The 15,512-nt window shown below is 39.7% G+C and overlaps 1 protein-coding gene across 3 annotated transcripts in view; it reads right to left on the reverse strand.

The window, feature by feature from the left end:
- CSRNP3 (cysteine and serine rich nuclear protein 3) overlaps window positions 1–15,512 on the reverse strand; it is a 111,801-nt gene that overhangs the window by 16,216 nt on the left and 80,073 nt on the right. For all 3 annotated transcript variants that reach the window (XM_056350316.1, XM_056350317.1, XM_056350318.1), the window contains one exon: window positions 2,248–2,507. In XM_056350316.1, coding sequence (XP_056206291.1) covers window positions 2,248–2,507 — 260 coding nt within the window. The remainder of the gene's footprint in view (window positions 1–2,247; window positions 2,508–15,512) is intronic.

The raw sequence follows: 15,512 nt of genomic DNA on the forward strand, positions 1-15,512 counted from the left end.
CTCAGTGCTTTACAGTGACTAATTCTGTGAGTCCTGGATTTGCTTCTAGGAGGTAAAGCGGGGTTTACTTTTTTTACCCCAAATGTATAATCAGGGATGCAAATAAAGTGAATTTAATGGAATATTTAAAAAGGAAGTTTTCCATTCCCTGTTTTTATACATGCTCTAGAGTGAAGAGAAGTATTTTACTCTAGTAAAAGATTTATCACTAGTAAGATGTTACCATTTTTAAGCTACTCTCAGGATTCTGAAGACCTCACCACAATTTCTTAATATTTGAATTGAAACTCTGGAGTCAGCTTACCAGTTTCAGAAGATGCTAGTAAACTACTCCCACATCAACTGCTGAGGATCAATGAGGAAAGAATCCCAACACTGCTGAATTCGGTGTAGGGGAAAGGACTTTCATATTTGGTAAAAGGAAACAATTAAAATTAGGGCAGAAGCAGGAATGAAAATCAGGCTTTCCTTATTCACTGAATACTTATGAAGAGATTTTGCAGGAACTTAACAGTCACAGTAAAGATTATCACCCACTCAAAGAAGTGACTCGGGAGATGGAAGAACATGTTGTATTTGGAAGAGGAGCAGAAAGTAGCGTCCGTCCCAAAAAGAAGATTGGGCTGGAGTGATGTAAGTTACCGAAGAAAAGAAATCCACCTCAGCCAAGAGGAGAATTATAAGCCAAGCTCTACTCCATACAGGTGAAGGCTAAAAGGCCTCAACCCATCTTCAGAGGTAAACAGGATCTGTAATTTTCCTTAATTTACTTTAAGAAAAGGAAAAGTGAAATACTTGCATGCCTTACTATTCTTTACTCACTCCACTGGCGATTCCTCTGAGCTGACTCCTGGAAGTCAGCCAAGGGATCTATATGAGCCATTGGTTACACTGACACAGCTCAGCTCACGCTGGATGCTCTGAAGATCCTGCGATGTGAGATGTTTATAGAGGTATAATCTCTATCTAGTGATAAGTCCCTAAAACTCTAGCTTTTGGTTTCCAACCTGTCCAAATATCCATCTTTAATTTGCCTTTGTCCTGAGTGGTTTTATGTTTGTTTTCATTATGACAGTTCAAATTGTATGAACTATTTAAAAATCTATTTAGCTATTCAAATAAAAAAAACAATTAGAGGACTGAAAAAAGTAATTACAATAGTAATGGTCATACAAGCTTCATCAGGAGTTCAGACACAGAACTCATGAATGTAGCTCACTCCAAGGGAAATTGTGAAAGACTCTTCTTAAGCTTGGAGGATGCCAGTTGGCTCTGGACAACTGTAGCAGTATCTGAGACAGAGAGACAATATCAGAAAAGAGGCTGCGGAGCACAGCGGTAGGGTTACTATTCTAAATATTGTTCACTCTTAATTACAGGATTCATCTGAAAAAGAGCCCCAAACACACGTAACAGGCCATTACACAGGAAGTGTTTCATCCATTACAAAAATATTACAAAACCAGAAGTTCTGCTAACCATTTTAAAGAGGCAGAAGGGACAATTCCAAAAACACAATCCCCTTCTCTATTCTCCTCTACTCAAATACACAGCTTCTTACCTCTTCTATGCTGTATTTAAAAAGACAGCTTTCAAAACTGTAGCCAAAATTTGTTCCGACTAGCTAACTGATAGAGCTGGTTAATCTGACATTTCTTCTTTAACACGGACACCCTCTGGTGAAATATTAAAGACATGTAAAGATCATATAAATAAGTACACTGAAAAAAGAAAGTATTTTTAGTATTAGCTTCTTACTTTTTGCCAAATTTGCTCAAGCTGGCCAAGAAAATAAGCTGTTTCACTTTCTGTACTTAGGAACTTAGTACTTTCACCTCCAGTGCCCCTGTCTAACAGGGCACCATGTAAGGGCTCAGAGGACTCATTCTCTTCCCAGCAGTTCTAGACTTCTGCTGGACACCCTGTTCAAGGTTAACATCCCTCCCTTTCTGCCTGTGCTCTCCCCTCTGCAGAAAACAGAATAAACAACAGCCTCCCTGTAAAGGACTCTGAGGTGCACATTGATAAAAGCTACAACAGCACATGGCAATATCGAACAAAAATACATCTTCAGTAATATAAAAAAAAAAAACCAAACAAAAACGGAAAAATGCCAGTGTTTTGGTTGGAAACGGAGTTGACAGAAAGGAAATGGTTTTGCTTAACACACACATGCTGGGCCCACATAGCTCTGACACTGTTCATTCAAATAAATAGGGCAGGGATCAAAGTCTTGAACAATTTTACCTTCAGTTTTAGAGAATTGAGTTTTTCCTCCCTTAGATGCTCTCTTAACATCTCCCGGTGAAGCCTCTCCTGTTCCATGGCAAACTCTCCAAGTGTGTACTGGCGCACACTGTTGTGGCGAGTAGACATTCCCAGTGTGCTTCCTCCTTGGCTGGGAACACTGGTGAAGCCTTGCCTTCTCGTGAAGTAATACACAGTAACACAGTTAAAATGGACATTTTTTGTTCTCTTCCGCTTCTCTCTCTTCAGGATTGAAGAAGCTAGAACAGACAAGAATTACAGCATGAATGATAACTTGAAGTCAAAGCAAATTTGGTACTTGTGTAGTTCTATTTGCCTTAGCAATACCTGACTACGTACACACTGGAGTTCTGAGGTGTGCAATCTACGTGAGGAGGTTACATTAAAAATATTTACCATATATGCAAACCTAGAAGCCATGACAAACTGCTACAATCGTGAACACCGTTTGTCTACTTTAGAACAGAAATCCTTGGCCAGGACAGCTGTGTTTTTCCCATAGCATTATAAAAATGTTTTATTGCTGTACAAAGGAAGCAAATAAATCCCAGCAAAAGGAACTTCTTTCACAGTGCGGCTGACAGCCGTGAGAACAGCTGACCCAGTCTCTCACAGGTCTGTATACACTGTCGCTGTTCTGTCAGCAAGGCTTAGCTGTGGAGATCTGTAACTACATCTTCAAAGCACTGGAACACATTGGCACAAAAGATTCCTCTCTCTTATAATCTAAAATATGAGAAATTAGTGTTAGAAAAACTATAAAGTATGTTTAGTGTTTTCAGACTGTCTCAGAAATTCATACCATTGTCATCATCACAGAAAAACATAGGAACAATGCTGATTAACAATCAGATCCACTTCCTTTTTCCTTTACATTCATTCCTTTTCTTTTGCTGCCATCCACTGAATGCACGTGTGTGCATATATATATATTCTAATGTGTAGGGCTGTGACAAAAAGTTAAATCTAGTATTTCTAATTCTTTTCTGATTCCCCTCACACTTGTGCTCAGCTTTTTCTATACACACATGCAGTACCATATGAAATGGGTTTATTTAAAAAAAAAAAAATCCCAAATGTTAACTGTTAAATATTGTTCTCTTTCTACAGACATTTAGTAACTCCTTGCAGCGATACTGATCTATTGTTTCTCACTGTTAACACTGGTAAGCCTTTAGAGGGGAAAAAAAAGAGACACTAACATTCAAGAAAGACAGGAGACACTCCTTGATTTTTAAGACGAGCAGCCTGATTTACTTGATTTATTGCAAAATGGCAATAGGATTTGAGAATGTAGATAAATCATTGCTTTGCAGTTTACAGGCAACAATTGGGCAGGTATGAATGAGGGACCTAACTGCTAAAATCCTGGCAGTAAAATGATTTTAAAAGTGCCTGACCACTATCGAAAGACTTGGAACCATTCTATACAAGCAGTAAGAGCAACATGATGTACACTGCTAATCTAAAATTGCACCATCTCTAGAGACTGGAAGCACTTGACCTTCAGCCTTGGTTTAACAGGTCTGGTTTATTGTCAAAGTTAAACCATAGTTCATTCTCTAATCATCACAAATACAAACCCCCCAAACTTCTACATTTAGTTATTCAGTCAAAAAAAATAGCATGATCTACCCAACTATATGAAAAACAAGTATACTAGAAAATATAGCCCCGTAACAAAAATACAGACAGTATGTCCTAGTGACATGATCATAAAACTATTTGAGGCTGAGTAAAACCTTGAAATAGTGTTATTTTTCCTAAATACCAATAAGCAGCTAAAAGTATATTTTATTATATAAATAACACACACTTCTTCAGTTATACTGCAGGTATGTCAGATTATAAATACAAAACAGATAATAAGCTCAGGTCCTATATTTGCTTACATGCTCGCAGTAAAGGGTGTTCCAATAAAGGTGTAGGATGTACACAGAGGAATAATAGACAAATTCTGTTACATTGGGCATGTTTAAACTTACATCCAAGTTTAAGCCAACCTCCCATCAACACAGCCTGTCAGAAAGCTTTACAGGAAGCTTTCAGTGGGGGAACAGGGTTATTTTGTTAGAAGAGCCCAGCTGAGAGGGATGTGTCAATTTTGCATGATATTAATATTGGTTTAACATACTGTTGTTTTTCATATATGCCACAATTTCAAAACAAAACTATCTTTAATAAAACCAAATTTTAAGGGTATGGAAGACAGGGTAGTTTTGATACTGTGATGTTCTCTTTCAATTTAGAGTGAAAGCAAATACTCTGAGTCAGAACCTTCACTGCCTCTATTCCACACAGGAAAGTGCATATTTAAAAATCCTGCTTCTGCTGGAGAAGGCATCTAAACCATTCTGGGATGTATCCAATTTCTGATATAACAGCATTAGTGTTTACTGTCCATTATTTGGACCTCTATTTCGGAAGAAACATTGACAGCTACTGAAGGGCAAGTAGCTTTTTTTAGCATGTAATAGAACCAGCCACAAATGGAATAAGAGAGAAAACTACAGTAAATTATTAAAGGAAAGAAAAGACATAAGGTTAATCTTAGAAAAAAATCATATATATATATATATGCGCTTCATGAGGGAACAGAAGGTAATTGTGCCTGTAAATCGCACAAGCTAGTGAAAAGCCTTTGAATCTCCATCTGAAAACTGCAGTACCTACCACACAAGGTCTACGTTGACAGTAATTTGGTTTATACCTTAGCTGTGGAACTCATGACATGGCTGCTTACTGGCAGGAATACCGAATGCTGGAATAAAAGTGCTTCCACTTTAAGTCTGACAATCTCTTTATGGAAGAGATACTACTTCCATAATATTTCTATATGCCTTTCTATACATAAATCAACCTTAAGTTTTATTTATGCACTACACACTAATATTAATAGTTAAATAAAGCTGGGCAGACAGCTCTGCAACCTAATTACTTCCGGCTGGAAAAAAAAAAGAATGTCATCTATGATAAAAACTGTGTTACATGAACGAGCTTTTCCACTATGTGGCTTTCTGGGGAGGGGTGGGGGTAGCCGTGTGTGTGCTGTCAAAAGTTAGAACATGAATTTCGTACAATGCCATAAGTTTATGCCTAAAAGTTTCATCAGCAGTCTCTCCCAGTAAGACTAGCTGACATCAGCTGATTTAAAGAACCCATTAATGCATTCCTTCAGCTTTTTTACGGTTCTTACCACTTTTACTAATTAAATTATCAATGCCACACTATCAAAGTTGCTTGGGTTTTTTTAATATATCACTGACAAAAATTGTCTTAAAATAGAATTAAGTTGAACTTTATGAAAATGCCGGCATACTGTAACTGCAACACCGCTAGCACTATAAATCCAGCACTACGCTACTGGACTGAAGACAGCATGACAGCTGATATAATTTGTTGTAAATGTCATTAAAGTTCATTATTTTATTTATTAACAATATAGTTCTGAGTGAGAGAAATTATAGGATAAACTGTGTAAGTAAACAAGCATGTAAACATTTAGAGCCCTCTGATTCTATGTGATTATTTTTTTCCTGAAATACATCCTGTCTTTTGGGTTTGCTTCTGTCTCACCCAAGAGCTCATGAAAGGGATGAGCTAAGGCTCTGTGAGTAACTCCATAGCCACCTCTTCTACATTGCTGCTAGGAAGTAGTCAGAATATCTTCCTATTTATAAGAATGTTGTTTACAAGAGCAGATCAGGCAGGAACTGCAGAAGATTACAGGATTTTATTTGATTACTCAAAAGCACAGATTAGAGCTGTCAGTGAGGGGACTGGAGAATTGCAATCACCTCAGTAACCAAGGACACAAAAGGAAGCACAGTCAGCACTGCAAAGGCATTATGTTCTTGCTCTACTATACTTAAAATCTCTGAGCAGAGGGCTGCCTTAATGTGACCTCAAAAAAGATTATTATTAGATACTGAATGGAAATGTTGAATATTTGCCAACATCAGGGACAAAGTGCTCTATAACTCATTCAGTCCTTTTGCTTCACACTAACCAGAACTCAGATTTTCAGATCATCTTATCAAGAGACAGAGACATGTGTTATTTTGCATGCACTGTACCTTAATAGTATGTGCAAATCAGTTGTATTTACTGTGAAGGACACTGCTTAACTCAAGACAGAGCAGAAGGACACGCAAAATACGTATTTTCTGATAAACTGGAAAGCATGAACATATGCCCAGACAAAATGTATTGACATTAATCAATTAGTAAACTTATTTTAGAATGAGGGATGCAGATTGTGCATGGCTTGCATGCCTTTTTCGCAGGAAACAAAAGCTCGTAACCTAAAAACGTATCCATAGAGAGTGTAAACACCACTTTTTCAGAAGAGATCTCGTAATGGCTTCCTTGCTTGGCCAGTCTCAAAGAAGTATTTACATGCCATCTGCCCGTGTAACAAGTGATATCAGTGAATGCCACTGTCATCTGTTCTGCATAAAAAGGGTGACACTGACTGCAGGCAGAGCCTGCTAGGCAGAGACGTGGGTTTTTAGCAGGTGCTGGACACACACTGCCAACAGGAACTAGAAGGTGGGGGGTTGAAAATGAATGCCACCACCTTGAGTCTAGCAGTTCATGGCAAATGAGGACGCCAGAGGGCATGGGAATATTTATCACCACCTAAAACTTTCCTGTGGATCACACAGGGTCTTTAACACATTTATATACTACAAGTCTGCTATGTTCCATGGAAGGAAAAAACATACTGCATTCTCATATATTTAAACAACTAATATAATTTTCAGTTCTGTGTTTCAAGATTATATGGAATTAAGTATTTTTGGCAGATACAGAAGTACTGTAATGCATAAAATATATCAGTTATCAGAGGGAAGGGTTATACTGCTAAGAACGTAATTACTGCTACAGAACTTTTTCTCAGAAAAGGTCACTATATCTGAACATGGTCTTCAGACATGGGTATCTTCAAACAGGACTGTCAGAATTCCTCATCTGAAATACCATCAACTGGGGAAATTTTGATTTTTGGCATTTGACATTTGAATGGCTCAGTTTCTGGGTTTAGCAGAGCAGAGCCCGAGTTAATAACCTGCTTGCAACTAGCCTGCTTCCTCATGACGTCAAGTCAGGTTCCACAAGCTTATCAGCTCCTCGCTGTGCAAAAGCAGCTGCTGCAGAATCGGGGCTGTGTCTGGACAGACATCCGTGCAGCATCCGTGCAGCACGCGGCCCGAGCTAACAGCCACAGCACAGGTCATCTGCACCACAGACCATTTATGGCAAATCTGGGAATTGTCTGTAAACAAAATTCCTAAAGGTGTGGCCAAAAGAATTAAAGGAAAACTTTTAATAGCAAACAATTGTTTAACCCAAGCATGGTTAATCCACCCTGGAAACAACCTGCTCTTTGTGCTTCCCCTTTTGCTCTCTTTGTTCATGATGTGCCTGCACAGATACACAGTAGGATGCATTTATTCATCTTTTTCTCAGTTATTAACCTCTCTTGTAACAATTCTCTTTATCCACAGCAGTTATACTTTATTTCATGACTACATATGGCATTTCTGCCACTTCCCTTTCTGCACAATTCCTGGCTTATGCACTTCTCTGGCTATTGAGCATACAGGGCATCTCCTAAAGTTTCCCAACTTCACCTGAACGGTGAGCCAGAGACCTGCAGAATGGTGCAATGCCTAAATGCTACAGAGCGAGTTCTTTTTGTTACAGCCCTGCAGTTGTCAGTATTTCAGTAAGGCCCTTTTTCAGGCATTGGCTGTAGTACAGAACAGAGATAACTGTTCAGCCGTCATTCAAGAAACTGAGGTTTCAGTGATTTATTCATAAGGCTGCACACTGACATGAAACAAGTTTTGTCACATCAAGACAACCTTTTCCTACACGTTACCACTCCCACACACCGCTACCTCTCCAAATTACACAGATTAAGGTTTGGCTCTAAGGCTGTCTTACCCAACCTGTAGTTTACTAGACATGGGAAGATCAATGGTCAAAAGATTAAAAATAGAATAAACACAAACATCATTATGATTATTCCCATAGGTGGTAAATTATACACATGGTTGAGGACCATCTCCTATACTGGGACACCAAGTCGTGACTGGTATGACCATCATTATTACAATGGTTGCAATTTAAAATGGCAACGTTTTACCTATCAAAACAAAAAGTAAAATTTTTATCATCCATTGGCTAACAGTAATGGCATACAAGATGGTTTTACCAGAAAGACTAAGTGTTCCTCAGATTTTTTTTAAGCTTATAGGTACCGGTTCAAGTGCATTAAATGGATTTTTCCAGACACAGCATGTCCCATATATCTGCATGAAACAGGAGGCCCCATTAATTCGTTTTTCAAAGATACTGTGAAAATAAACCTTTAAATTCAGAACTGAAAAAAGTATCAATATAAAAAAAAATACAGCAAACCTGAAAACAACAAGAGCCTTAAAAAATATAACTGTTCTGTAAAATAGCTTCCATGGCTCCTGTTCTTTCTTGCCAAGGCTGCTGTGTCACATAAATCTCCATCACCATGTTGGTTAATGGTAGAAGGGCAAATATTACGAATAGCAGTCCGGCAATAAAACTTCCCCGTCAGATTCATCCTGGCTAAAGTATGTTGTACAAAGTATTGATCTGTGCTAGAATTCTGTCACCAAACAAACACAGCAAGTGAGGAAATACTTTCTGGGTTTGGAAAAAGTCTCCTCAGCAGAGAAGGTAAGAAAAATGGGAGCCATTCAAGTCACGTGAGGTTAGAGAATAAAGAAGGGCCTTTGTTCGTCAACAGTGAATAAAAGAGAATGAAACAATTTACATGGCAGAAAAGTTTAAACACGTCAAGAGGAATGTATGAACAAACAAGGGTGAAGAAAGACGTGGCAATACACAGATTTATAACAAATCAAGTGTCAATATTTTTGTAATATATTTTAATATAACTAGAACACTACGGTTAGAGACTGTCTCCTTAGTGTTGTAGTTATATGGAAGAAACCACCAAGTCCTGGTGGTAAGTTAGTTTCAAATAATGGTTACCACCTCTTTATTCCTACCAACAGGCTCATAATTATAAGATTGTTTTCACTTACCTTCTGATTTGCAAATAAAATTTACTTTCACCTTCAGTATTATTGGGAGACTGAAGAATTTTATTACTAGTTCATTTTCGACAGTTTATTCAAAGCTATGTATCAGCAGCTCTCTAACTTCTGAAACTGTGTGCTCTTCTTCCCTTTCCCTGTGCCGCACCAAGGTATTTTCAAAGCACCGAGTGGAAAGCTAGAAGTAGAAGAGATTCCTACTGACCTCTGCACGTGGGGGTGAGCTGTGTATCTGCAAGCCCTTCCCAGCCACAGGAGCCAAGCAAGCTAGGAAGTCCCCAGCCCAGAGAGGCGCAGAGGGAAGACACTGGTGGCTGCCACCTGCACCCAATATTGTGAGCCACTGCCTCCTCCCACAGATGGTATGAAGTCCTGAAGCTGCTTCTGGTGCCTTTTCCTTCTCCACCTCAAGCCGTATTTTCTGCTCTCTCCCCTGAGAGTGACCGTTATTTATCTATTTGTAAATTTGTGAAAAATTAAAGGCACAACCCCCCCAACTCTTTCCACATTTGAAAAATTCCCATTTTATCGTATTTATTCATATTATGTTTCTTGTGTGTTGATAACAGATGTCAACGTGTGCCCATCCCACTCCCAAATCCCAATAAAAGTAACTTTGCAAAGGGGAAAATCAATATTGACACTAGCAGTCCAGTGCATCCTAATGAGAACCATCCAAGTTGTATTTGTATATGAATAAATTGTAACTGATTAAATGGGTAAGGAACAGTAATGATGTGCTGGCAGGCTGAAACAAAGTTTTCCTGAATTGCTCTTGCATACATACAATGCATTATACAGCTGCACTTTTCCTTTGCACATCCTTGTTTTCCTCTGGACAGGGGAGCTACAGCAGTGTGAAGCCAGTGAAAGACAGAGCATTTCCTTCTGCGTGTTTAGTGGCCAAAACAGAACCCAAATCCCCCCATCTGGGAAGAGATCCTGCTCTGGCTGTATTTGTCTATGAAATGCAAAACCTGGTTCCTAACTTTAGAAAACCCTGATAGCAATGACATTTTAAGCCCGTCATGTTTTTCAAACATTTTTTACTGAGAAACTGGTAATTCTTTGACTACAAAATATAAATGATCTCAATTCTGGCTGAACTCCAAGACATAAGCACTTTCTTCTGCTGTCTCAGCTATTCTCCTGATGTCAGCAGAGACACATTAAAGTAAATGTGAACCGTATGGCTACCCGGCAGATTACTAGCACTCTTGCATCAATGAGGGCGAAGTAATTCATTGTCACCAGCGCAGAAATATTTGAGGCACATGAAAATTTCAAAAGGCTGGAAAAAACGTGTATGAAGCAGCCTTTTGGATTAAAGCTCTCCTAGACTGGAGGAAATGCTGCTTTTCTTCTACTCTACTACCCATTTCTCTGTTTTTCATATAGTCTTAGTGCCATATAAACCACCATGGAAGAAGCATTAACAACATTCTCTGCCTGTTCATGGCATTGCCACGCAGTGTTGCATCACGTCTAACACCACAGAACAGCAAAGCCTAACTCATCATGGTAATCCAGGTCAAAACATCACTTACAAAAGCCAGCTCACTTGGCAATCTTCAGAGAAAACAAAAACTTGGGAAAAGGTCATATTCCAGAACTTGCTGCTACCTCTGTTTCCTACCTCTCCTACGCCACTGCCTCCCAAAAGAGATTTTTCTGAGTCTCTGCACGCTAGATTTACAATTTTTAATCTCTTAATGACGAAACACTTTTCCCACATGCTGAAAATCCACATTAAGAGGAAATGCTGTGACATACAATATACCTTCCCAACGAAACGTGGGCTTGAGAGCAGGGAGGTATTTTCCAAAATAAATTTGAACCTAAAAGTCTTGAAGGGAACTACATACTCAGGCATAAATTGAGCAGTGGAAACTGGACAGGACAAGGACAATGCTGTGGAACAGCAACACCTACCCTAGCAGCATTTCACCGCTCCATCCTTCTGGTACCTGCCTCTTGGGTAAAGTCAGAGCTAAATTCACCTCACAGGAGGGGCTCGATGGGAATGACTGCCTAATGCTAGATTTATGTCACATTTGAAAAGGTTTTTAAAAAATACTAGCTCACAGACAAATCTGACGTGAACAGGAGAGGTTTTTCATTTGTACTTTAGTTAAACATTTTACCACACTCTCAGAGTTTTGTCTAAAATCTCACAGAAATGTCAAATTCTTGGGTCACAAGCTAACAGCTGGAATTGTACTGCTAAAATTTCAGTGAAAGCTTTAAGTTTACTTCCTCAGCACCCTCTATCTCCAGAACGCTTCTCTGTGGCATTCATCACACTAGCCTAGTTTCTCCATTCTGCAAATATAATCAGCCTGTGGGGAGAAGCGGAGACAGTTAACTGCTCTCTGCCTCACCATTTACTCTAAATGCCAGCTGCTGTTTCGTGGATGATTATTTCTGACCTTGGCCCCAGCTTCGAACAGTGTGAGAAGGAAAGCCGCTACCACGGATCCGTGCAGGAACATCCATGCATAGCAATCGTATTTGCTGAACTTGGGATCCTAAGACACTACAGGCAATCCTTTGTCCCACCTTATGGGTGACTTCTGTGAATAGCCATTTGATACAAACACAACTACCCATTCAGCCAGCCGTGACTTTGGATTTGCAAACATATTTTGCATATCTGTCATGATATCTTCAACATATCTTCAACAAAAGAAATGTTGTTTGTATGTTATCTAAGCCAACAAAAAATCATATAAAGCAAAAACTGTCCATCTGTTTATATAGTATATGAAATGCAGTAATTTATAGGAGAGAAATTTTCAAAAATATAGAAATGGAATTAGTTGCAAAATCTTTCTAAAAAACCAGCAGGAGCCTGCCTCCTAACCCCTCTTCATATTTTTAAAAAACTCCCTCTACAGTAGTCATCATTCCAGATGAAAGACAGCAGGGGAGATCCTGCCATGGCATACCCTGCACTACATTTCACCGAATTCTCTGCATTTCTTGGGTTTTACTGCCCAGATGAGTCTTATTTTTGTCCCAGTTTCAGCTGGGGGGATAGAGTTATTTTTCTTCTTAGCAGCTGGTGCAGTGCCATGTTCTGGATTGGGTGTGAGAACAATGTTGATAACGCACTGATGGGTTTGGCTTTTGCTAAGTCATGTTTGTACCAAGTCAGGGACTTTTTGGTTTCTCAGGCCCTGCCAGCAAGAGGGCTGGAGGGACATGGGCAACTGGGAGGGGGCACAGCCAGGACGGCTGACCCCAACTAGCCAAAGGGATATTCCATACCATGGGACGTCATGCTCAGTATATAAACTGGGGAAAGAAGAAGGAAGGGGGGGGGACATCTGGCATTATGGCCTTTGTCCTCCCAGTAACCATTAGGCGTGATGGAGCCCGGCTTCCCTGGGGAAGGCTGAACACCTGCCTGCCCATGGGAAACAGTGAATTTATTCCTTGGTTTGCTTTGCTTATGTGTGTGGCTTTTGCTTTACCTATTAGTGTCTTTATCTCAACGCACAAGTTTTCTCAGTTTTACTCTTCTGATCCTCTCTCCATCCCACTGTGAGGGGAGTGAGTGAGCAGCTGCGGGGTGCTTAGTCACCAGGTGGGGTTAAAACACAACGATTTTAAAATCAAAACCAAGACTCTCTCAACCTGTTTGCATTTCATAATGTGAATCAACAAAAAAACAATAAGAATGTATTCATCATTAAAAAGGAAACCCCAAGCCTGGTTGCAGGCAATATAAATAATTGCAAGACTCCATGAAAAGAGAATGCCTGCATTTAGCTACAACTTCTAAGTGTTTTCCCATAACAAGACAGCATCACTACATCTAACTAATTTAGATTTCTACCATTAACTAGAAATTAAACACACAGCTCAAGTTCAAAGCTCAGGTAATGCCTTGTGGTACTGACCTTCAGGTAAAGATAATTTAAGAGAAGCTAGACCTTCCTAAGGATTCCAAAGGATTTGGTAACGTCTCACAAGTTCTGCATGGCTACATAGCTGAGGCAATCTCAGTATTTTGCAACTCTTAGAATAGTCAAACAGTACTTCTAAGGGTTTATTGAAAGTGCAACAGGCATGTATCTGTGTTATCAAACTCCTTGTTATTTTTAACAGTAGAATCAAAAGATGGCAAGAACATTTAGACATCAAAGGCTTTTCTCAGAACCCTTACTGACCAGCCACGTTCATAATGAACTTAGGGCATCCAATACTCTTAAAAGATGGTAGCATTATTAGCAGAATGACAAGACCTATGGTTAGAGCTTGCTGCAGGATAACCTTGCCAATGACAACGATAATGTTAATAGCAAGATACAGATAATTGATGATGGCTATCAGCTAGTCTGTGCAATGGTTCCACCTCCTGTTGGTGAAGATCATCTTATCAGACAAGCTGGTGCTGGAGATTTCATCTGCCTCTGCAGGTGCAGAAGAGAAACCTCTGCAATAAAGGCATTACTCTGGAAGTTTCAGCTCCATTACACTGAAGCTGAAATGGCAGAGGAAAGCAGCAGCTCCTAAAAGCACATTTCTTAAGAGATGCACTTGCGATTAACGTGGTATGGGGAGTTTTTACCAGCACCAAAAGTGCAAAAAACAGGACTTGATGAGGTCTTCCCAGGTCTTTCAATTGCACACCATTCTGCGACTTACATTTGGGTATTTTTCTTTGTCAGCAAAATAGATCAAGCATTCAGGGGCAGGCACCTCCCCAATGCAGGAAGAGTCCGCCACACCTGAGCTGGAGCATGGAAGCCAGCATCCCTCAGCACACACAACTGCAGGAACTGTCAGGGCATGGTACTGACATCCTGAATGGCAATTCCAAAGACAACTTGTTGTGAAGCTGATGAAACACAGCAGTGGGGTGCCCTAGCTCAACAGGGCAATTTAAAGGAGCTAAAATGGCATTGGGCACGCTCCCGCCCTGTATTCCGTGTACCCCTAAGGAAAAAGAAAGCAAATACTCTTAGTCCTAACTAATACTGTATATGCACACTTGGACTGCTACTTGAAGATGAACATCCCTCTTTCTGGTATGGAAAAGGAGCTGTGAAATGGGACAGGTACATGGACTGGTTAGTACCATGCTTTGGCGTCCACAAAGGTCAATCTGTGTTATGACTAATGAACGACCCGCTGAATCAACTGAAATGGCCTCAGCAAACTGAGAAAAGTACATAAAAAGACAGTAGGGATTACACCTGCCAGTGGTAATGAAGGCACTCCATCACTATTTGATAAGATAATTAAAAATGTGCAGATGTATATACATATATACCTGACCAAGAAAATACTGCGTTTATTTATTTTTTGGTTACGAACCTGGTAAAAGTTACCTGTGCTTTATGGACTGTGATTTCATTTCCTGACTCAGAAAAAGACGCTTACATGGATGCATTGTTAAAGAAACTGCACTCACCCCCGTGTGGTAGTCACAATGGACAGCACTTAGGGATGTCTCAGTCATGTATTTTCTGCCATCACACAACAGGGTTTATTGTTGGGATCAAAGCTATCTTCTGGTAGTTCTGCCTCACCCAAATGATCCACAGCAGCTGTGTGCCTCATTTAGCTGGCAGGTTACACTGACCTTAAGGCTAATGGAGCAGGATAGCTGAAAGGTTCTTGTTTATCTCACCCAGTACACGTTGTTTCAAGGGTTGTGTAAATACTGAGATGCATCAGCTATTCTAGATAGATTTATACACAAACTGCCAGCTTGCTGAAGCGCTGAAAGTTGTAGCTACAAGTGATTGAAAACTTATCTCTTTGTCAGATCAATTAGAAAGGAAAATAAGACTTTAGAGGGCCACGTTAGGTTTTTTTAAAAAGCTCAGTTAAAGAATTAACATCCAGATCTTGGTGTTGACTACAGGTCACCCACAACTCCTACATTTCCAGTCACTAAAATGACAGTTAATGCTCAACTTCAGGTTTACTTATATGAAAACAGGCTGGAAGCAAGACAGTATGCAGGATGTGACAGCATCTCACAAAGGAGAAAAGAAAATGGTAAAAAGTGTCAGGAAATGGCTTAGGAAGATAACTTCCATCAAGGAGGTATTCAAGCATGTAACGGAGGCAAGGAATCTAGCTAGCCTTTCTTCTGCACTGGCTCTTTTCAGTGTGTTTACT

This window comes from Falco biarmicus, chromosome 8 (assembly GCF_023638135.1).
Source record: "Falco biarmicus isolate bFalBia1 chromosome 8, bFalBia1.pri, whole genome shotgun sequence".
Classification (NCBI taxonomy): Eukaryota; Metazoa; Chordata; class Aves; order Falconiformes; family Falconidae; genus Falco; species Falco biarmicus.